The 25,319-nt window shown below is 37.4% G+C and overlaps 1 protein-coding gene across 6 annotated transcripts in view; it reads right to left on the bottom strand.

The window, feature by feature from the left end:
• SCAF8 (SR-related CTD associated factor 8) overlaps positions 1 to 25,319 on the bottom strand; it is a 193,645-nt gene that overhangs the window by 149,177 nt on the left and 19,149 nt on the right. For all 6 annotated transcript variants that reach the window (XR_009558804.2, XM_060283709.1, XM_060283710.1 and 3 more), the window contains 4 exons: positions 11,730 to 11,813; positions 7,953 to 7,997; positions 3,664 to 3,825; positions 698 to 851 (listed from right to left, as the gene is read on the bottom strand). Coding sequence is in view for 5 of the 6 variants with exons in the window: in XM_060283709.1 (XP_060139692.1) it covers positions 698 to 851; positions 3,664 to 3,825; positions 7,953 to 7,997; positions 11,730 to 11,813 (445 nt within the window). In the remaining variant the exon portion in view is untranslated. The remainder of the gene's footprint in view (positions 1 to 697; positions 852 to 3,663; positions 3,826 to 7,952; positions 7,998 to 11,729; positions 11,814 to 25,319) is intronic.

Here is a 25,319-nt window from a genome sequence, read left to right as displayed (position 1 = left end):
AATAACTTAAAAAAATAAACAAAATAAAGGAGGCTTTAATACTTGCAAGTCATTAAAAATCTTATTAAAGAAGAAAATTCAATGACATAAGGAAATATTCAAAATGCAATCTTTCATGAAAAAAATTATTATAAAATAGTGTGCATAACATAAAACTATTTTTGTTCCAAAATATGTGTGTCTGTGTATGTATACACACACACATCAAAAACGAAATATATACCAAAATGCTAACAAATGTAATTCTTGGACTATGATAAAAAATTTCAAATGTCATTTAAATACCTTAAAAAAAAACAAAACATGATTTTGAGATTATTACTAAACATTCCCCTCTCCATTAAATAAATTTTTCAGGGTTCTCTTTATATTAGTAGTCTTAGTTCACTGTGAATATCAAGATGATATATATGCAAGTTTAAAAGATTACAGTCTAAATCAGGAAAAACTTAACTGACACACCAATTTCCAAAGCTCATTATGTTTCTAGGGATTTTAAAAACTAAGCTTTTTAATTTTTAGAAAAGAATTACACACAAATATAACTTCTGATTTTATTTTTCACTTAAACTGCATTTCCTTTCATTTACCTAATGCTAGACAAATTCTCCTGCACTGTCAAATTATTATTTCATCTATGAATAATCACCTGAAAAGCATGAATAGAATACTCAGAAAATCTATCAAAGCAACATACCTGGGGTATTGCTCATAGCAGCAGTAGTACTGGCCAAAACAGGTGTGACAACTGGAGGAGGAATCCCTGCTGCCATATCCAAAAGAGGTTGAATAATCTCACTTTTAAATACATTATTCTTCTGCCATAAGTTTAATACTCTCACTATTTTACTCTACAGGAAAAAAGAAAAATGATATTTTGGTTTTTTTGCTTTCAAAACCTTAGCACAGTCATATCTTAGAGGCTACTTGGACAATAGATAGGAAGGATGGATTAAAATACTGCTATGATACTTTCCAGCCCTGATATTATGTTTCTATAATTTTGCATTTATTAACTTTAACTCACTTGCAAAAATATTCATTCTGATGAATATACAAGTTAATGAAAGCAATACTTAGCAGAAAGAAGGAAGGAATGGTAACTAGGTTTCACCTTCTACATGAACACTAATGAGATGGTTACAGTTAGCTGGAGAACTGTGTTAAGGATTCTGAGGCTTAGCACTAAAGTTATATTTACTGTTGATTTTAATTTTATCTTTTAAAAAAGTAACTTCAAGAGAAAATCCCTATCTTATGTGACTTTAAAAAAAATTTTTCATTTTAAAACTATCTAAGAACAAGAAAGGGTATTTCCTCACATAAGAATTTAACCAAATTTACTTTCTGCCACCACTGTTCAGCATATAAAAGTTCTGTAAACAGCAGTATTAGTTACTGACTACTGTAATGCTACTTAACTCCAGTAGAATAAGTTAAATGACAGAGGCTGAAATTAGTACTAAAAAGAGCCTTTTGTTAAATAATCTATTTTGTAATGGGTTGTTTTTGTTTTTTTTTTTTTGGCGGTACGCGGGCCTCTCACTGTTGTGGCCTCTCCTGTTGCAGAGCACAGGCTCTGGACGCTCAGGCTCAGCGGCCATGGCTCAGGGGCCCAGCTGCTCCGCGGTATGTGGGATCTTCCCAGACCGGGGCACGAACCCGTGTCCCCTGCATCGGCAGGCAGACTCTCAACCACTGCGCCACCAGGGAAGCCCCAGGAATTTTTAAGAATATCTGGTTCACCTTTAAATCACTCATAATATTATATCGACATATTTTCAAACTATGTCCAAGCTAAATTAACATGCAAATTTTTGTATTTCAAATGAAGCATAAGAAAGTTACACAAAGAATGCTTCATATCTTCTGATTTAACTATTTTTCCTAAGATGTAGGCACTAAGAAAGTGTCTTATATTTTTTTTGCTTTACATAAAAAAAAAAATCTTCCAGTTCCCAAGATACTCACCAAGCACTAAAAGTAGTCCCCGTCTGGTAAGTATCATTCTGTGTATCTACCTACACACAAATAATGCCTCTCCTTTATGGAGTTTATGCACTGAGATTACAGCAGCAATGTAATCTTTCCTACTATGGTTATTAAAAAAAAAAATCCCTATATACTAAACTTTATTATAAATGAGAAACATTATTATTATGAAATCTACGAATTCAAGACTGACTTGTTCATTGTAACTGATAGAAATCCAAGTCCAAACCAGTGAAATTCCTAAATCAAAGTGTTTAAGTTACTTCAAAAATGTTTATATAAAATTTCAAATGAGTTATTTTAGGTGGGATTCTAAGGCATCTACTTTAAGTCTCAACTGTGATGGGTTACTTAAAAACTAGAAGCATTCTTTCTGCCTGCATAGAATTATCAACGTACCAACGTTAATTAAAAGAAAAAAATCTGCTTCAAGAAGCATATCCAAGAACAGTTTACAAAGAATGATACAATGATAAATTTATCTCCATGTCTATTATAACAAGACTTCTTTTGTTTCAAAACTGTACAATAGTTAAAATAAAATAAAATAAAACTGAAAAACAATGATAAATTTATCTCCATATCTATCTATTATAACAAGACTTCTTTTGTTTCAAAACTGTACAATAGTTAAAATTAAATTAAATTAAAAATAAAAACTACCTAGGGCTTCCCTGGTGGCTAGGTGGTTGAGAGTCCACCTGCTGATGCAGGGGACACAGGTTCGTGCCCCAGTCCGGGAAGATCCCACATGCCGCAGAGCGGCTAGGCCCGTGAGCCATGGCTGCTGAGCCTGCGCGTCCGGAGCCTGTGCTCCGCAATGGGAGAGGCCACAACAGTGAGAGGCCCACGTACCGCAAATAAATAAATAAATAAATAAATAAATAATAAAATAAAATAAAAAAATAAAGACTACCTAATCTTGTACTTGAGGGAAGGTAAAAGATTTGTGGTGAGCTTTTAAGTTTTGTGGCTCTTCCTCAGAGTAACAGTTAGTCTTCACTTGTTCGTTCCTTTTCCTACAAAATCAATACTGCAATCAACTCTGTCAGAAAAAGGACACTAAATTTCCAAATCAGCATCCAAGATACGTAACCTTCTACTATCTTTGAGCACCTATGAGGATAAACAGCGCCTTTTTATTCTCCCTCAGGTCCCAAAGCTTTTGTTTAATGTGGGAAAGAATATTTATTCATTCAGATCCAGCAGACCCAGTAGTGTGGTTTCTAGCACTAAGAAAACTCTACCATGACAATGGAATTTTGATATGCAGTTATTTTCTATTAATTATTTGGTAAATCCACTTTTCACAGACACTAAATAGGTAAATATCAGCTCAAGTCAAATAATCAAAATTCTGAATTGGTTGTGCGTGTAAATAAGTAAGATTTTAGGATAATTCCAAATGCTTATTAGAGCCAGTTTCTTTAACACCAACTGCTTCAATAAATTAAAAAGTAGCAAAATCAACTATATCTTTCCACTCTGTTTAAGAAAAGTCTAATAACAAAGAGGAACATGGAGAGTGCGATAACTAAATATTCAAATGCGGAATAACAAAGAGTAAACAATAACATAAAATGATAAAATTAAGATAATGTAAAGAGTCTCATTAAGACAAAAAAGGTAATTACTGTAGTGACTTAAGAAAAAAGAAAAAAGGCAGCATACCTTGTCATCTCCAGGGCAACGATATAAATTCTGGAAAGTGCTAATGATGTTATTACTAAATCTGGGTGCGAACACATCCTTTTCTTGACCAAACTGATGTCGAGATTGTCGTACAATAGAGTCAATAACATAAAGTCCAGGTACCTTGTATTCTGGTTTACACTGAAGAAAAAAAGAAGAGTGGGAAGGGAAGCAAATGAGAAGGTTAAAATTCTTGATATACAAATGTCACCACAAATCCTGTACAAACACAAAAACACTGCTCATACTGAGGTGATGAACATTCGAGGTTGACTATTCCACACCGTCTGTCTCTGGAATGGTATTTGAAAGAATCTACTTTGGCTACTCTACATATTCAGTTCAACTGCCAATCACCTAAGTTCTGAAATAGCGCTGAGTAACTGGCTTGAACAATAAAAAACAAAAGATAAGGTACTGTTATAATAAAAAGAAATGTTTAATGATTTTGAAAAGCCAAATAAAAGGAAGCAGCAAATTCAGGAAAGAAAAGTACTGGTAAAAGCATTGCCAACATGCCTTAGACTTCGTCTGAAACATATAGGGAAAGGATTTCTGTACTAATGAAGGTACAAATCAAATGACAAATTGTAACACTCCAAACACAATGAACCCAAAGTTTCAAAACTTTTCTCAAATACCACACCTATACAAAAGACAAGACACTACCATTATGATTCTAGGAATCTATCCTATGAAAACATTTTTTAGCTACTCCACTGATCAATGTTTCTCAACCTTACCCATTACCCAATCTGAAGAATATGAAAGTCTCCTACTTTCCAGAGCACAAGGAAGAATCCTTTCACTATCAAGCTCACTGCTTCGATTTCTTCCATATCCAGAAGCATAAGAACACCTGCCTCCCAAACATATACTGATAAAAATGAAATTATGGCTGCAAAAAGCAGGGTCAAATTCTGGGTGTAATTTGGTATTTCACCCAAAGTAATTTCATAGAAATCATATATGGACTAAATCAAAATTGCATTCTTGAAAAACTTCCTGGAAACCCAAGGACCAGTGGGTAAAGGATCCTCAATCTACCTCCAACACAGACATACATGCTTCTAAACAGGATTTTCAGTCAAGACAATGAGTGATTTCATTCTGCAAAAAGACTAGATGATTCTTCATTTGTTCCTTCAAATCCCTTTTAAGAACCTTCTCTTTAAGGTCATTATTAAGAAAATGAAGAGACCTTTAGCACCAATTCACAAGTGTCTACTGCAAGGTTCTGGCTGTTTAGTACTTGAAACATTTAATAAAAGGGCAGTAATGCTGGTGACTGGACATTAAAGTTTTAGGTTTAACCTACCAAAAAGTTTCAAAACTGTCTGCTCGGGCTTCCCTGGTGGCGCAGTGGTTGACAGTCCGCCTGCCGATGCAGGGGACACGGGACACGATGCCCCGGTCCGGGAGGATCCCACATGCCGCGGAGCGGCTGGGCCTGTGAGCCATGGCCGCTGAGCCTGCGCGTCCGGAGCCAGTGCTCCGCAACGGGAGAGGCCACAGCAGTGAGAGGCCCACGTACCGCAAAAAAAAAACAAAACAAAAAAACCTGTCTGCTCTATTGAAAGTTACTGTTTTAAAAGTCTGAAATAGTTTTTTCCCTCACGTTCCTCCCCAAATCTAGCATATCTGTCCCTCAGTTCATATAACTGGCCAAGGCTATTTTCCTTTGACTACCATACATTCAAAGAAATATTCACCTAGCCAGGCAAATAATACATCCAGTAAAGAAAAGAAATTTTTTTAAATTTAATGAAAAGCAAGACAACTCTGTTAAAAATCATCTATTTCCCAATGCCGAAAACACAGATAAAATAATCTGATATATAATCTATTACTTTACAGAAATGATTATCTTGAGACTAAGGCTAAATAAAATTTATAAGTTGCTGGTAAGAGTTATTAAAATTAATACTGAATGGTAAGTAATAAAAGTGATTAATGCAGTGAGTTTTGTTTAAACAAATACACCTTTTTCTCTGATTTATAATAAAAACTCGATTATAAACTCACAATACATAAGAATCATGAGTACATAACACAATAAATGGGCCTTCCTCGCCTACTGTGAAGATTCCAAAGCTTCAAAAATGTTAGCAGTTTTATTATTAAGCTATAAAGATAATTCTTCTTCCACAATATCTTTAGAAACACTATATTAACGTGTTATGGTACAGAATTTCCTTCACTGACAGACTAGGCATTTTTATGTGTCTGCCACATAAAATGGCAAAAAAAAATTATGTACGATTTAAATGTTGTAGAAGTTTTAAGATTACAATATTTGGTAAACTTGGCTAAGTCACCAACTAGAAACTTGAGAGGCGAATTAAGACCAAAAAATCTGAAATGTTTTCAATCTCTTTTTCAAGTTCTGGCAGTACTGAAAACACAAGAATTCCTAAGACTCCAATGTCACGAGGTATTTTTTACACTTTGAATAACAATTGTGGCTGTACTTACAAAGCACTAAATGATGCTGACAGGAGCATGTAAGAAAAGAGGGCTGGTCTCAGGAAACAGTTATACCTAATACCAAATGAATTCTCACAGTGAATAGAGCATGCTTCCAAAGGAAGGAGAGGAAAAGGAACCATTCTGAGACAGCCACAGCATTCAGTTCTTCACAAGGTCTTCTCTCAGGAGAAACTTTTTAACCAGAGCCTAACTTGCCGAGGTTGTATCAGAGCCTAACTAACCCACACTTAGGGAAACAGAACCTGCATTTCAACAAGATCTCTAGGTAATTCCTGTGCACAAAAGTAGTTTAAGAAGCACTGTTTATAGACACTGAACCTTTTGAAAAAGATTTTTAAAAGCTTTAGAACAATGAAATTTTCCAATCACCAACATTTGTATTTTCTAGTTGGATTTACCTAAAACACAGCATACGTGTTATTTTACCCCATGCCTTAAGCTTCAACTCACGAGTTGTTCACCTCAAAATATGTTTTACCAATTCTTTAAGTTTTGAGAGAACAAGACTTTAAGAGAAAAAAAGCTGAATCACATAAAGGTTAACTGATTTATTCAAGATTATCTAGCTAGTTTAGTGACACAGTAATATCACTTTGATTCATGCTCCAGTCAACTATTTTCGTTCAAGAAACACACTGCAACCTTGCCAAGTCCTTAATGCCATTTACCTCTGATCCTCAAACTGGTTCTGCTTACATCTAGGCATGAACAATGGGCAGAATACAAAACCTAAATTCAATTACAGATATCCTACAGTACAATATTACAAGTTATAAAAGTTATGTACTCCTCCCAAAAAAATGTGGCACCAATAGGGCACTGATCACAAAGGGGCAAAGAAATATAATCTAGTCACCTCGGGCCCTGGTTACAAAAAAAATTACTAAGTGTATGCCAAACAGCTGTTTTCAACTTCATCTCCCTCTGCTTACCCCGGAAAATGGAACTTCAGGTCTATATAATAAGATGTAGGATGTGTAATGCCCTAATGGATGAGACAAAATGAATCAGCAGAAGGAAAGTGGCTGGTATTTTTACTACATTTTACCACATCTTATCTAAAAGGAAGACTGCTCTCTAAGCATTCAGCTTCAAATAACACGGGAGAATTTCTTTAAAGGCTATAAAAAATAATGAATCTATAATTTCATTAAAAATCAATCATATTGGGGGGCTTCCCTGGTGGCACAGTGATTAAGAGTCCGCCTGCGAATGCAGGGGACACGGGTTCAAGCCCTGGCCCAGGAAGATCCCATATGCCGCGAAGCAACGAAGCCCGTTCGCCACAACTACTGAGCCTGCGCTCTACAGCCCACGAACCACAATTACTGAGCCCGCGTGCCTAGAGCCCTGCTCTGCAACAGGAGAAGCCACCGCAACAAAAAGCCTGCTCACCGCAACGAAGAGTAGCCCCCGCTCGCCGCAACTAGAGAAAGCCCGTGCACAGCAACAAAGACCCAATGCAGCCAAAAAATAAATTAATTAATTAATAAATTTTAAAAAAATCAATCATATTGAAACATTTTCTTCAAGGGACGGATGCTCACTACGGCAACGCAAATTAACAAAAACATCTATCTAAAAGCTTTTGTTTTTAGAATTATCCAAAAAGCACTTTCATTTTAACTCTTAATCAGATATTAAAACAAATGGAATCACTTCTGAACAGTCCATCAAAACAATTTAAACTTGGGTATTTGATTTAAAAGAGAAGAGTGCAGGCCATTAATCTATAGTTACAGAACATTTAGCGTATATATAGAAAATTATATACTTACTTTCTGAATGAATTTCTCAACACTCTGTACCACATGTTTATAAAACTAAAAGAAAAAAAAGAAATGTGGTTTTAAATGTTTGATTAGAACCTTCCTGCTAAACATACGGTTTAACATAGCTTCAAAGGTCTATCAAAGCAATGAATTTTAATCATGAATTTTGACTAAATTCATGATTAAACTAGCTATGATTAGTAAAGGGATTCTTCAAGTAGGTGTATGATCAGTATATCCAAAGTGTGTTACGTTAACACAGATACAAAAGAATTCTATTACAGTCTTTAAGAAAGCAAACTTTCACAAATAGTTAGGTTGACAGCAAAATACTGGTGGTAAGACACTGGTAGATGTACATTCTTCCTTCCTGGAAAAAAAGCAAAGCTCTCCTTTAGTATCGTTTTATTGGCTAAATTAGGTTAGTACTAGAAAAATCAAGTACCTGAAAATAAAGAGCATTAATAAATGTGTGCAAGGGAGATGTTTTCAACTTCATTATCTTCCTCTGCTTCTCCTGGAAAATGGAACTGCACGTATATATAACAAAACACAGAGATGTATAATGTTCTAAAGGATCAGCCAAAACGAATCAGCAGGAAGAGAAGTGAGCACACACATTAAAAATTAGAAATGGGCTTCTATCGATTATGTGAAAACTTAGATTTAAGTTTTATGAAACAACACTATGAATAAACGTGAAAAAAATTAGATGAAAATTACAGGTTAAACAAAAATTATCTGGAATTTGTACCTAATTTAATTTTAATAGCTCAATGGCAACTGCACAATCAGCACATTTCTGTTTAAAAAAAACTGTCCTGAATTGTACTTCTATTTATATTTCTGATCCCATGAATTATGCTCTTTAGGGACATCCCCTTAGACTGAAGAGACACAAGAACTTTCAACTGAACTGCAGCAAGAAAGCCAACATTTATAAAGTCAAAAACAAAGGAAAACTGGGACTTCCTTGGTGGTGCAGTGGTTAACACTCCACGCTCCCAATGCAGGGGGTCCAGGTTTGATGCCTGGTCAGGGAACTAGATCCCACGTGCATGCTGCAACTAAGAGTTCGCATGCCGCAACTAAGACCTGGCCCAACCAACCAACCAACTAACTAACTAACTAAATGTATATAAAAAGGCGTATTTTAAAAAAATAAAGGAAAATCTCATTATTCATATTCACCAAATCAAAATCTACAATAAAAGTTTCCTTACTACAAAGTAACAGTTTATGCTACAGTTTAAGTTACTCAAGCAAAAAAAAGCCAAACTACTTAAAAGTTATTAGGCACTTTATAAGTAACTAAACATTTAAAATCAATATATAAAATAGTAATTACACACTGAGTGGTTTTTATTAAATATTAATTTTTCTGGAAGACATCTCGGCAGTGCTTCTTGCTTCTAGTTACTTCATAAAACAACTTACGGTTAATTCAAAGATACTCAACTCACATAGGCCTTCTTCCACAATAGGTTATCAGAAGTTTTGTTGACAGTGTGCAATGTTAACAAGCACCCAGAAAAATAATCATGTCTCTAAACATTGATAGAAAGCCAATGACTTACCTTAATATGAAACACAATATCATCTAAATCTGATTTAAAAGGCAGTTCAAATATCAACTTACATATGTATCAAATGCAGTTTAAATTAATACAGTACTGCAAAAAAGTTGGTCTGAACTCTTCAAAAATGTCAATGTAATGAAAAAGAAAACAAAAACAAAACAAAGCAAAAAGGCTGGGTGACAGGATAAATAAATGACAGGATCTCGACTGGATCCTGAAAATGCACAGGTGCAGGTGCTAAAGTTAATACTGAGACAACTGGTAAATGAAAGTGTAGATTACATATTAGATAATAATATTGTATCAAAGTGAAATTTCTTGCATGTGATGTGTATTTGGTTACCTAGGAAATCTCTTTGCTTTAGGACATTCAAATTCAAGTATTTAGGGACTATGTGCTAGTCTGAATGAACACTGAAACGAACTCTCAAATGATTCAGCCAAAAAAACGTGAAAGTGTGTATGTACGTGCTTCAGTGTGTGTGTGTGTGTGTGTGTGTGTGTGTGTGTACACGCCCGCGCGTGTGTAGAAATAAACCAAATGTAGCAAGATATTAACACCTGGTGAATCTAAGAGGCTATGTGTTGCTCATTATATTATGCAACATGTTTGTGTTTCTTCAAAATTAAAAACATTAAGACAGTACCAATAAATCAAAATAGTACAGTATAACATGTTTAGACTAATTGAGAGAAGATCAAAATCTAGCTGATTTTATTCTGACTGTTGCAAATTACTTCTCTTAGACCCTTCCAACAAGTGAAAAATGGAAATAATGTTAATACCTATTCCTTAGAGTCTTCTAATTAAAAAGTATTCTGTTCAACAAAAGGTTATATTAAATGCATGAATTATTAATTTTCAGAATAAAAATGATAATAATATACACGTTCGCATACTCTCAGGATCATGACCATAAAAATCAGATCACAATGAAGAAGGGTATAAAGCAAGCAGAAGAGACTAACGTTCTATATTGAGTCTATCAGATAAACTGAAAAATCACTTCTTTGAAGAATTCTCTATCTTAAGGTGTTTACTGGTCACTGTCCTTATCCCCTCTTTGATATTGTGCATATAAATACAGGGATTTGAACTATAATACTATCAGATATTAATTATAAGTTTGAAAACTAAGTTTGGGGCATTAGAACACTGCAAAATCAACTACCTAAATTTTCTCCTAGTAGTGATTCTCTGTAAAGAATTTGTTAAATCTAACAGATAAATGTTATTAGTCAAAGACAATTTATTCAGGGAATTCCCTGGTGGTCCAGTGGTTAGGACTCCGGCGCTTTCACTGCCGGGGCCTGGGTTTGATCCCTGATCGAGGAACTAAAATCCCGTAAGCAGCGAAGTGTGGCCAAAAACAAACAAAAAAACAAAAAAGACAATTTATTTAAATAATGGTGCTTCTGGTTATGAGCTAATGCTCAGAGCAGAAAAACGTATCACCAAATATCTATAGGTTAATACCTACTTAATTAAAAATAAGCACTCACTCATTCTCAATTTTAACAACCCTACTAGAGCAGGGAGTCTTAGCTTTGGGGACAAGAACATTTTGGAGAGATGTCTATGGTCGAGCTTCATAAGGTCCCTAAAACCAAGAAATTTTATGCAAAATTCTGTACATATGTGTATTTCTCTAGAGATGACCCAACCTTTTCCTGAGATTTTCAGAAGTATCCATAAATCAAAACCACTGTTATCAGAACAATGGCTAAATACCTGTGGCCTCTTCCCACAGTTTAAATGTCCTATGTACAATGAAACCCAATTATTTTCCATAATGGCCCATTTTTAAATCTATAATACAATCAATAAGAAAAAGAATACATTAATTTTTTTAAAGAAACCTTTTCTTAACTTGTATTTCAAGATTCTGTAAAGTCAGTGTGACAAATAACAATGTTAAACACGTTCTCCACAATGTGGCTACATCTAAAATCTTACCTAAGAAAAATAAGGGAAAATGATTGCTTCCAAGTTTATGGAACAATATTTATCAAGATATTAAGTGTTTATCTCTAGGTGAGAGAGTTTGCAGGTGACAGATTTTCATTTTTGCGTTTTTTCTCTTGAACATGTACTGACTCTGAAAAGAGGAAGACAACATATAATCTATGAAAATCATCCCTCCTGCAAAATATTAGTGTAGTATTTCCTTTGAAAAACACAAGAATAAAAGGTGTTACTCACCTTAATAGCTTTGATGGCTGCTTTAGTAATTTGGGTCATTTTCGCTTTAGAAATGGGTGGCTTGTAGTCATTCAGGGAATACAACTGATGAAAAAGAAGAACAAATTTTAAATACAGCAAAACTGGTCTCTAAGAAATTACATGAAATTACCAACCATTTCTATTTTTATATCCTCAGTGAAATTAAAGTGCTGCTTTTCTTTTAAAAATCAAGTTCAACATTATTAGCCATCAAGCAAATACACATCAAAACCACAATGAGATTATCACTTTACACTTACTTGCTTATAATCAAAAAGACAAGTGTTAGCAAGGATGTAGAGAAACGAACCCTTACCCACATTACTAATGGGAATGTAAAATGGTGCAGCAGCTTTGGAAGACATTTCGGCAGTTTTTCAAAAAAAAAATAATATGCAATATGACCCAGCAATTCCACTCCCAGGTATATACCCAACAGAGGTGAAAATATACGTTCCCATAAAAACTTGTACACAAACGGTCACTGCAGCATTATTCATAAAAAATTCATTTAAAAAGTGGAAACCACCTAAATGTCCATCAACTGAGGAATGGATAAACAAAATTTCTTCTACCCATTCAGTGAAATATTAGCCATGAAAATGGAATGAAGTACTGATACATGCTACAACATGGATGAACCTTGAAAACATGCTCAGTTTAAAAAGCCATATTTAAAACATGTTACAGAATTGCATTTATATGAAATGTCCAGAAAAGGCAAATCTATTGGTGATTGTCTAGAGCTGGGGGAGCTGGGGAGAAATGAGGAGTGATAACTAATGAGTAAAGCATGTTTTTTAAGTGACAAAAATATTCTAAAATTGACTGTGGTGATGACTGCACAACCATACTAAACACCACTGAATTATACACTTTCAATTGGTTAATTGCGTGGTATGTGAATTACATCTCAATATAATTGTTTTTAGAAGTCAAGAGATCTAATATTTAGCAATAATCCCACCCCCCCGCCCCAAATTTTTGTTTTAAGATTTCTCATATACGCAAAGGATAATAATACTGCTTAGAGAGAAAACGGATGAAGACAAGGTGGGGGAATTAGGCAAAAGACAAATAACTAAGCTTAAATAAATACTGATGAAAACTGGTATTAAATGATGCTGGGAATTTAACTACAATGCTATAAGATATTAACTAGAAGCCTGGAAACTAAGCTTTGGCCCTCAGAACATCGCAAAAACAACCTGAACAGACTTGCAAAGCAACTCAAAACAACACTGGTTGGTTAACAACTAGGGAGTCCTCTAGAGCGGGGCTCCCCAACCCCCGGGGCGGGACAGCAGTGGTCCATGGCCTGTTATGAACCGGGCCGCACAGCAGGAGGCAAGCGGGGGGCGAGTGAGCGAAGCTCCATCTGCTGCTCCGCATCACTCCTGTTCCCGCCTGAACCATCCATCCCGGCCCCCCAACCCCGTCCATGGAAAAACTGTCTTCCACGAAAACAGTCCCTGGTGCCAAAAAGGTTGGGGACCGCTGCTCTATAGTCTTTGCTCCAGCAGCCCTTATAACCTATTCATCACTGAATTCTATTGATTTTTACCCAGTTTCCTCCATGTGTGCCTCTTCTTCCTCCAACCACTACCATGACCACAGTCCAAATTACCTTCATCTCGCACATTGTGATAGCATGTCTATCTTTTCAAAAACTAATCTGATCAGGTGACTGATACTCACCCACTTCCTCTACCACCCTAAAAGGTTCAATGACTTCCCACTCTTTGGAGATACACAAAAATCTACACATACAAGGCCCCTGCCTGATCTAATTCCTGTCTACCTTTCCAGTCTCATCTCACACCATGCTCCTCTCCCCAGCTCTCTGCCCTAGGCACAACGGTCTTTTTTCAGTTCCCTGCCACAGAGCCTTTAAAAATGGGCTTGTTTCCTCTATTTGGAATAGAACTAGGACCTCCCTACTAGTTTATGCATACTCATTCATCTTAGTTAAAGCATCACCTAATGCGGAAAGCCTTCCCTACAACTCCCCAACCAGAGCTATACCACCCTTTTTTTTTTTTTTGCGGTACGTGGGCCTCTCACTGTTGTGGCCTCTCCCGTTGCGGAGCACAGGCTCCGGGCGCGCAGGCTCAGCGGCCATGGCCCACGGGCCCAGCCGCTCCATGGCATGTGGGATCTTCCCGGACCGGGGCACGAACCCGTGTCCCCTGCGTTGGCAGGCGGACTCTCAACCACTGCGCCACAAGGGAAGCCCCTATACCACCTTTTATACCCTCATTGTACTGTCACTCACCTTTGAAGCATTCATCACAGAATTTGACACTTACTTGCATGATTATTTAACTAATATTTGACTTTTAAAAGGACTGTCCCAAAGGGTGACAAAGACTGACATCCTTGAGACAAAGGATATAAGTTCCTTTAATGCAGTTTAAGCAATAAGACACTAACTGAACACCAAGAGCTGTCCAAACTGAAATCAACCTTGGGAGAAGTATAAACGTCTTTCCCTTTAAGTTCCCACAGAGGTGTCCACTTGTTGATGATACTGCCCAACCGGGGTTAGGATCCCATCAGATCATTTAAGAAGCTACCTCTGTCAAACTCACAGGGAATTTTAATATACTCATGGCCTCAATTCCTACCTGTCTGTTTTAGAAAATCTAACTGTATGCCAATCACCTCACTAGGTGCAAAACAACATCAACACAGTGTTTTCAGCAAGCTGTGTAAAGCAAAGGTCAATTTCCCAGAAGTTCTTAGCAGGCCCAGACTGCAGCCCATCTGAGATCCAGACCTGCCCTCTCCTACTAAAGAATAAGCTCTAAGAAGAGAAACTCTGCCTTTTATGCTTAGATTTTTTTTCCCCCTTTGTCCAAACTGTATCCTCGGTGTCTGGCAGAGAATAAGAATTCGTTGAGAATAAGAATTTGTTAAGAATAAATTAAAATGAACAAGTACATATAAGACACAGCATTGTACAAGCTTTGCACAGAAAGACCTGGATTTTAATTCCAACTATGTTACCTTAATACAAAGTTGCTAAACCTCTGAACCTTAGTTTTCTCGTTTAGAAAACAGAAGCAATACTCATTTTACAGAAACATTGCATATAAAGCTTTTAGAACATACTTAAGTCACTCAACAGGGTTAGCCATTATTAAATTAAAATCCTTCTCTTTGGAGGCATTCTCCATTTAAATGAATAATATTAAAGTATGCATCAAACATTTATTCACTCAGGTACCTGAAGGTACATTCCATAGTAATTTATATGACTGGGGCAATGAAGAGGCACCAGGGTCTTCCTATAGTTGACAATACATTACTTCTTTCATTTTGTGTGGTAAAGCCCTAAAGTTTCAATCAAGCACTGGTCCATATTCTAGCAGATCAAAAACTTTGCTCTCTTTCTTCCTTCCTTTTTTTATTGGGCGGGGGGGAGGTTGGGAGAATGATGTAGGGAAAATATAGCTTAGACTTGTAAAACATTTCAACAGCATGAAAAGTCAGCTCTTATCAGAGACCCTCTTTATTTTTTTAAATTTATTTATTTACTTTTATTTATTTGGCTGTGTCAGGTCTTCGTTGCGGCACTCGGGGTCTTCGCTGCAGCATGCAGGATCTTTCGTTATGGCGTGCAGGCTCCAGATCGCGGGGGCTCAGCCGCTGCAGTGCACAGATTTAGCTGCCCCTCGGCATGTGGAATCTTAGTTCCCTGATCAGGGCTTGAACCCGTGTCCCCTGCATCGGAAGGTGGATTCTTATCCACTGCACCACCAGGGATGTCTGAGAGACCCTCTTTTTAATACTGCAGAAACTTAAGGTATTACTTAGAAAAATACTAAGCAATTAAGTACTTTTCAAAGGCCCACTGAATACATGTGCTTCCAACTAACCATTTATTTAGATTCTCTAAAATCTCATTTCTTTATTAAATCTGACAGCCAGAAAAGAGGCATAGATCACTTCATCTAATTCTTCACAGAATGCCTTTACTAAAATTTAATGAAGTCCCAGTCCTGACGTGTCCTTCCTTTGGCTACTCAAGACTTACGGATTCAAAGGAAAGATACTAAACAACAGCCTGGGCTTTCAGTCTAACTCATTCATTCTTTTGTTTTTCCACTCCTTTCAGTTACATTGCAGAGTGCTCTTTCAATCAGTAACATTTAAATTTTCTATTCTATCACTTGTATGTACCACATGAAATGCACATTTTTAGATGTGAAAACAACTTCTTCAAATCAAATCAGTTTCTAATGACTTCAATCAAGGTTTGAGAAATCTTTAACCTAAACGGAGATTTCTCAGTGGCTGCTGGCTACTCCCCCAAAAAACTCATTTCTAATGAAGAGTTTTTAAGTTGTCCATTATTGATTAGGCCAGGGGTCAGCACAGTAAATATTTTAGGCTTTGGAGGCTACACACTTGCTATCGCACAACAGGCATATTTCATTTCACCGTGCTTTGCAACCCTGTGTCAGTGAAGGAGGCAGGGTGATAGACCTCTTGCACCAAACAGTCAAGTTGTGAATACAAAGGAAAAGGTCTTGAAGGAAATTAAAAGTGCTATTCCAGTGAATACGTGAATGATGAGCCAGCAAAGCAGCCTTACTGCTGATACGGAGAAAGTTTCAGTGGTCTGGATAGAAGATTAAACCAGACACCACATCCCTTAAGCCAAAGCCAAATCCAGAGCCAGTCCCTAACTCTCTTCAATTCTCTGAAGGCCGAGAGAGGAGAGGAAGCTGCAGAAGAAAAGTGTGAAGCTAGCAGAGGTGATTCATGAGATTTAAGGAGAGATGCCATCTTCTCCATAACATCAAAGTGCAAGGAGAAGCAGCAAGTGCTGATGGAGAAGCCGCAGCAAGTTATCCAGAAGATCGAGCTCAGACCATTAATGAAAGTGGCTAAACTAAACAACAGATTTTCAATGTAGACAAAATAACCTTATGCTGGAAGAAGATGCCATGTAGGACTTTCTAGCTAGAGAGGAGAAGTCAATGCCTGGTTTCAAAGTTTCAAAGGACAGGCTGACTCTCCTGTTAGGGGCTAATGCAGCTGGTGACTAGCTGAAGCCAATGCTCATTTACCATTGCGGAAATCCTACACGCCTTGAAGAATTATGCTCAATCTACTATGCCTGTGCTCTCTAAATGGAATAACAAAACCTGGAGGACAGCACATCTATTTACAAGATGGCATACTGAATATTTTAAGCTCACTGTTGAGACCTACTGCTCAGAAAAAAAAAAATTCCTTTCAAAATATTACTGCTCACTGACAATGCACCTGGTCACCCCAGAGCTCTGATGATGTACAATGAGATTAATGTTCTCATCTGCTAACACAACATCCATTCTGCAGCCCATGGATTGAGGTGTCATTTCAACTTTCAAGTCTTATTAAGAAATATATTTCGTAAGGTTATAGCTGCAATAGAGAGTGATTCTTCTCATGAATCTAGGCAAAGTAAATTGCAAACCTTCTGGAAAGGTTTCACCATTCTTGATGCCATTGAGAATATTCATGATTCATGGGAAAGGGTCAAAACATCAACGTTAACAGGAGTTTGGAAGAAGCTGATTCCAACCCTCATGGTTGACTTCGAGGGGTTCAAGACTTCACTGAGGAAGTAACTGCTGATGTGGTAGAAATAGCAAGAGAAGTAGAATTAGAAGTGGAGCCTGAAGATGTGACTGAATTGCTGCAATCTCATGATAAAATTTTAAAGAATGAGGAGTTGCTTCTTATGGATGAGCAAAGAAAGTGGTTTCTTGAGACAGAATTCTATCCTGGTGAATATGCTGTGAAGACTGCTGAAATGACCACAAAGGATACAGAATATTACATAAACGTGGTTGATTAGGCAGGATTTCGGAGGACTGACTCCAATTTGAAAGTTCTACTATGGAAAACTGCTTTAAAAAAGCACTGCATTCTACAGAAAAATTGTTTGTAAAAGGAAGAGTCAATCCATGCAGCAAAAACTTCACTGTTGTTTTAAGGAATTACCATGGCCATCCCAAGCCTCAGCACCACCACCCTGATCAGTCAGCAGCCATCAACAGTGAGGCAAGACCCTCCACCAGCAAAAAAATTACAAGTCGCCAAAGACTGAGATGATGGTATTTTTTAGCAGTAAGTTTTAAAAACAAAGTATGTACATTTTTTAGACTGAATGCTACTGCACACTAGTATAGTGTAAACATAACTTTAATATGTACTGGGAAAGCAAAAATTCATGTGACTTGCTTTATTGCAAAATTTGCTTTATTGTGGTGGTCCAGAACCAAACCCGAAACATCTGAGGTATGCCTGTACTCAGCACTACCCCTGGGTAAAGAAAGCAGCCACAAACAACTCACATGAATGGGCAGGGTGTGTTCCAACATAACCTTTTTACAAAACCAGGTCAACCCGATATTGGGCAATTTTATTTCTCAATCCTACAAACACTCCACTTTGTTTGTTTTTGGATAAACACGACACTCTCACGTCCTGCCAAGTGTATTGAGGCCTTTCCTCATCTATGCACTGAGTAAGGCTCATTACCCAAAATTTAACAAAATGTTGTACTTCATGCTTTTTATTTCGAGCAAACTCTCCACTTCAAAAATTTTAGTGCCTTTCCCAATTTGAGCAATATTAAATGAATTCTACCATGACCCTGGAAGAGTGCAACAAAAAAACATGTGACCTGACAAACCCAAGAGAACCATTAAATTGGGGTAAAATCTTGCTCATTTACAGATTAATCTTATGCCTTCAAGGTTGATTCTATGTCCAATATGAATTAACCTTAAGTGTGAACCTAAAATATTAATCAATCCAATTCATTTTTCTCTACAATGGTCCTTCAGGGCCTTGAGAGTACTAGAGTTAGGATCCTTCAAATCTCCTAAGAAATCAGACAATCACAAAAGTTCCTGGATCCAACACAATCTTGGTACTTTCAATTCAAGATAGCATGCTGACCACCTTTTCCTTTTCTTCTTCTTACTGGCAGGATAAAAAAGGAATAATTTTTTAAAGGTATTTAAAACTCACAATAAAAAGTAGAATGGGAATGGGAACAGAATAAGCAGACAAGAAAATTTCCAGAAAATGGAAATGTCATAAAAGGACTGGTTAACTGATGAAACAAAGAGAAAACCGCAAGCCCCAAAACACACAGATACAGCCAAAGAGGGAAATAATTTGCCCTGCAAAAATCCAGTCTCACCATTCAAAATCAAGGTATTCAGGGCTTCCCTGGTGGCGCAGTGGTTGAGAGTCCGCCTGCTGATGCAGGGGACACGGGTTCGTGCCCCGGTCTGGGAAGATCCCACATGCCGCGGAGCGGCTGGGCCCGTGAGCCATGGCCGCTGAGCCTGCGCGTCCGGAGCCTGTGCTCCGCAGTGGGAGAGGCCACAGCAGTGAGAGGCCCGCGTACCGCAAAAAAAAAAAAAAAAAAAAACAAGGTATTCAGAGGGCAAGACCAGCACAAGTGAACTAATGCCTCACCTACCGTTGCAAAATGTCACTGTCTAAAATTGACCATTAAAGAAACACATATAAAATTATTGCTTAGTGATATGAAGGTTATCATCAGAAGTGTTATGAATTAAAACACTGTTCTTTTTGGAGATCCAGCACAGGGTGAGAAGAAAGAGCTTCCAATAAAATCTCTTTTGTACTTAAAAAGAAACTACATGCATACGTTATTCTGAAAAATGTAACAATTACATTTTAATACAATCTTGTTTTAACTCCACTTGCCAACCCTGGCCTTCTACAGTATCTCTCCCCCAAATTTCATATGTTGAAGTCCCAATGCCTAACGTGACTATGCAGTGACCACTGAACAATGCAAGAATTAGGGGTGATGACCCTCCACATAGTCAAAAACCCACATATAACTTATAGCCAGCCCTCCATATCTATGGTTCTGTATCCGTGGATTCAACCAACCACGGGTTGTTTAGTACTGTAGCATTTACCACTGAAAAAATTCCACATATAAGTGAACCCTCACAGTTCAAACCCGTGCTGTTCAAGGGTCAACTTTATTTGAAAATAGGGTCTTTATGGAGGTATTGTATTTAAGGTTAAATGAGGTCATAAGAGTGAAGGCCTTATCCAATAAAATTACTGTCCTTCTAAGAAGAGACACCAGAGAACTAGCTCCCTCTCACAGCCATGTGAAGACACACATAAGAAGGCTACAAGGCAACTAGGACCTGAGGGTGGCTGCTAGGAACTCCGAAAGACACCCAGCCCATAGCCAGCAAATAAAATGGAGACCTCAGTCCTACAATGGCAAGGAACTGTATTAAGCCAACAATCTGGATGAGCTGGGCAGAGGACCACACATTTCAAATGAGAGCACAGCCTGCCTGGCTGACGCCCTGACTTTGGCCTAGTGAGCCCATCAGCAGAGGACCCAGCTAACCAGTGCCTGATCCTGACCCACAGAAACTGTGAAATAAGTACATGGTGCTTAAGCCGCAAGCTAAGTTTGTGGCAATGTGTTACACAGCAAAAGAAAATAAATAAAGTAGAAGAAAGCTGTGAACGATTTATCTTAATTTTCTAACTTGACTGTATAGATTTTTTTACTTTTCATAAATATTTTTGCAAAAACCATTTTTATAATTCAAAGTATTCAACAGAAATTAAAATTTCAAAATAAAACAGTTCTCTATCTTTTCCTAACTTTAAAAATAGAAATTCAGTATTTTGCATATAGGAATAAAAAGTAAGTAAGAGGGCTTCCCTGGTGGTGCAGTGGTTAACAATCCACCTGCCAATGCAGGGGACACAGGTTTGAGCCCTGGTCCAGGAAGATCCCACATGCTGCAGAGCAACTAAGCCCGTGAGCCACAACTGCTGAGCCTGTGAGCCACAGCAGCTGAGCCCGCGTGCCACAACAAGAGAAGCCACTGCAATGAGAAGCCTGCGCACCGCAACAAAGAGTAGCCCTCGCTGGCCACAACTAGAGAAAGCCCTCGCGCAACAACGAAAACCCAACACAGCCAAAAATAAAAATAAATAAATTTATATATATATATAAAAAAAGTAAATAAGAGACTTGTTTCACTGATAGTCATTTTAAAGAGCATAATATTCACCAATTTTAATACCTGAGAACCAATACACCTCATTACAAATTTTACCTCAACAAGTCAAAAACTAGGTATTCTCCATATCCAAAACTTCTCACTCCCTAACATATGAGTTCTCCTTTCTTTACATAGCACAATCTTCCATATTATTTTTGGTTTGGAATACAATATAAACTATCTGATAATACAAGCATGTAACAAAGTGACGTATAAAATCAGACTCACAGGACATGACAAAATGTGACCAGAGAACATTAGCATTAGACTAACAGTAGTAGATCCAACATTAAGAAAAGCACATTCTAAAACAATAATGTGACCAATATCGACATGTTCCTAAGGTTTTTTAAAGTCAATTTCTTTGTAAAAAGTATTTGAAACAAAGCTCTTTATAAACTTGGGCTAACTTCTACTGAAGTAGCAATATTCTTGAGCAATCACAATGTTTAAAGAACAAAGGCTAAATAAAAGATACATCACAGATATTCTGTGAGGACCACCAGATCAGGCTTTTAACAAAGGCAGCACTCCCAATTTTACACTAAATATTGTGCCAGCATGAAAACTGCAGAACAAAGTTTCAAATGCATCTTTGGGGGAGGGGGGACATAAATAATTGCAAACACCAAAGCACAAAACCTGAAATGTTACATAATACCTAAAAACCAGTGAGAGAACATAAAAAAATAATCACCTTAAAAAAAAATCTTATAACTTTTTTCTGATTATAAAAATATTTTACTATGGAAAAACTGGAAATGCAAAAAAAGCATGAAGACAGCAGAAAATGCAAATCATCTATAATCCAAGAATTCATCACTCATTCCAAATATACTCAATTAGTACCAGGCACTATGGATCCAATAGAACAGGTAGACAGTCTCTGTTCTCATGAAACTAATGGGCTGCTTTTGGCGATGGACAACATTCTAATAAACACATAGAAACACTTTGCAGAGTACAGTTGAGCACATAATGAAGGTAACAATGTGATACGGTGAAGAGTATGCAAAATTGTACATTTTTTTCAGAATCTCAAATCTAGAATCCCTTTTTTTGTTTTTTTAAAAGGATGGCAGCTTCTCTAATTTTTGTTTTTAATTTATTCATTTTATTTTTGGCTGTGTTGGGTCTTCGCTGCTGCCCATGGGATTTCTCTAGTTGAGGGCAAGCGGGGTCTACTGTCCTTGTGGTGCATGGGCTTCTCATTGCGGTGGCTTCTCCTGTTGCAGAGCACGGGCTCTAGGCGTGCGGGCTTCAGTAGTTGTGGCACGTGGGCTCAGTAGTTGTGGCTCCTGAGCTTAGTTACTGCACAGCATGCGGGATCTTCCCAGGCCAAGGCTCAAACCCGTGTCCCCTGCATTGGCAGGCAGATTCTTAACCACTGTGCCACCAGAGAAGCCCCAGAATCCCTTCTTTAAAAATGTAAGATATTATAAAAGGAAATGATGCCTATTTTTTTATTATAAATCTGAATTATGCAAACATCTGTCCAGTAAGATCAAATCTATATACCAAACTTTGGCGGGGGGTGGGTTAGAGATCCTCTAATTAAAAAAAAAAAGAAAATGAAAAACAAAAAGCGAGAATTTGATATATAAAGGTGCTAACCAGATTATTATGACAAATACAAATGTTTATATCCTTCATAAATTATCTTTTGCTATTGGCTATAAGCAGTTTCACATAAATAATTAACCTTTTATATTATTAAGCAGAATATCGTATTTCTCAAGCATGGCAGACATCTAAGGTTAATATTACAGTTTTAAATACTATCAAAAAGGAAGCTATTTTAGAATCTAAGTTATAGCTTAAAACTGTGTTAGTAGCAAAGAAAAACTATCATCTCCCCCCCCCAAAATATTACCATTTAAAGAATTAAATTTAGGCCACAAGAACTTATTTTCATGGTCCTTTAATCCAACATCCAAATTTTTACAACCCTCCCAAGTCCCTGGAAAAGGGGGGTTAAAAAATACTCTTAAAAAAGGTACATAGGGCTTCCCTGGTGGCGCAGTGGTTGAGAGTCTGCCTGCCAATGCAGGGGACACAGGTTCGAGCCCTGGTCTGGGAGGATCCCACATGCCGCGGAGCAACTGGGCCTGTGAGCCACAACTACTGAGACTGCGCGTCTGGAGCCTGTGCTCCGCAACAAGAGGCCGCGATAGTGAGAGGCCCGCGCACCACGATGAAGAGTGGCCCCCGCTTGCCGCAACTAGAGAAAGCCCTCGCACAGAAACAAAGACCTAACAGCCAAAAATAAATAAATAAACTCCTACCCCCAACATCTTCTTAAAAAAAAAAAAAAAAGGTACATAGAAGTTACAGTCAGCCAAGATGGAGTAAGCAACTGTAGCCTCTCTCTTTCTCACTGATTACAAGTAAACCCTACTGACTACATATAAAAAACAACTACCTGAGGATGCTGTAAAAGGGAACACCAAGCCACTGGAGTCAAACTTGAATAATGACCAGTTACAGCGGGGCGGGGAGCTGTGTGTGGATGTTAAGGTAAAAAATTTCGCAGTGTTTTGTGTTCCTCCGTTATTTCCGGACTTTTATCCCAGAGCCGGCATTATTAAATGGTGCAGCCAATACCAGAATTAAAAACACAATACTAGGGGAAACCCCCTTCATCTGGCCAGAAGACTAGGTAAAAGGAATCGTCCACACTACTGGGGAAGCAGGGGTGAGGGAAAAAACAACTCCTCCCCCTTTTCTTCCCAGGCCCTGCTAAAGGTTAAAGGACAGCCACTGTTGCCACCCCAGCACCAAAAACGCCAAGAGAAAAGCCATCTCCAGACAGGAAAAGGGCCCCTACTATCCAAAAATACCATTTTCTTCTCTCTCTTGCCACTTCACTCTGAAGGCTAAACCTGGAGAGAAACCTGACTTTTTGGCCAGAGAACAAGGAAAAGGATGCCCTGGGATCTGGAGAGAGTATGGGAACCCCAGAGAGAGATAGAGAGGAGCCCAACGTAAGTCCTGGGCTTGTCCTAAAATTGTGCCTGTGTGAAACAGACCCAAAGAAGCCCAGCAGAGGCTTTGAGAACTAATATCTATGTAAACCATTACCCAATACCTAGACAAGTGAGTGGAACATATGCTGGGCACACCTAAACAGCAAAAGAAATGCTTTGAAAACTGAACTGACACTGGAACCACCCAAAAAGGCAAGACAGAACTTGCATCCTGAACCAAACCGAGTTGAATACCTGCGAAACAAAAATCAACATTATTCAGAGGATTTTAATAAAATACTACAATACAATATTGAAAATGTCTAGCATACAAGCCAAACTTACTTGACATACCAAAACACACACACACACACACACACACACACACACACACACACACACACTCTTACTCTCTCTCTCTCTCACTGTCCTGGAAAATCTGTCCACACTGATCAAGGGAAAAAATAATCAACAGATGCCAACCCCAAAATGACACTGATGTTGGAATTACCAGTCAAGGACTTTAAAGAAGTTATAATCATTCTAAATAAGGTAAAGGAGAAAACTCCCGAAATAAATGCAAAGATAGAAGTTTTCAGCACAGAATGAGAAACTACAAAAAAGAACCAAATGGAAATTTTAGAACTGAAAACTACAGTATCTGGAAGAAAAAGACAGTATGGCACTATATATAAGAGCTATAAAATTTCACCAGTGACTTTACACATTTTAAGAAGCAAAAGGCCATAATCATGATTATTTTTACATCAACATTTTATATGGCAGTTAAAAAAAAATGTCCAGGAAGAGAGATTTAGTAAGGTATACTAAGAGATAGAAACCTGATATACACATTATTAATGCAGAAATATGGAAATGTCTAATGCTACATGACAAATAGAAAATATTTGCAATAACTGCAACTTCATAACTATAAGAATTAAATGCAAAAACTTCCTTGCACATATTAGTTATTCAAATATAAGCTGATTTAACTTTGATAAATTAGCTTACTAGGTTCCAAAGATAATCAGGTAACCAAATACAGCTAAAAAAATAATCTATCCAGCTTCTTCATATCTAAATTCACCTGAATGCAACAGATCTATTGTGCTCAAAGGAGCAGAATGCCAAAGCCAGATTTATGACATACATCTCTTTACTCCCATCCCCCCCAAACTTTACTTTTAACAATCTCTGCAACCCTGTATCTATAATCCTATGCCAATATTCATGGAAATAAAGAACTATTTCAAAGGAGTGGAATGTCTCACTCTGAAATAATCTCAATATAACTTGTAACTGACGTACAACAATCACCCTTGTGTACTTACTTTCAAATTTACTTTGAGAGTTAATCATAAGCACTCACGCAATAATCTTACTGAGATCAATCAAGTTTTATTTTCAAGGTAAAACCAACTAAAAACAAAACAAAATCAACTAAAAACAAATAGAACAAAAAGAACTGGGAAATACAAAGCCAAACTGAACTGATTAACAGGTCAAAGCTA

The sequence above is a fragment of the Globicephala melas genome, chromosome 14, assembly GCF_963455315.2.
Source record: "Globicephala melas chromosome 14, mGloMel1.2, whole genome shotgun sequence".
Classification (NCBI taxonomy): domain Eukaryota; kingdom Metazoa; phylum Chordata; class Mammalia; order Artiodactyla; family Delphinidae; genus Globicephala; species Globicephala melas.
This window is presented reverse-complemented; position numbering and strand designations above follow the sequence as displayed.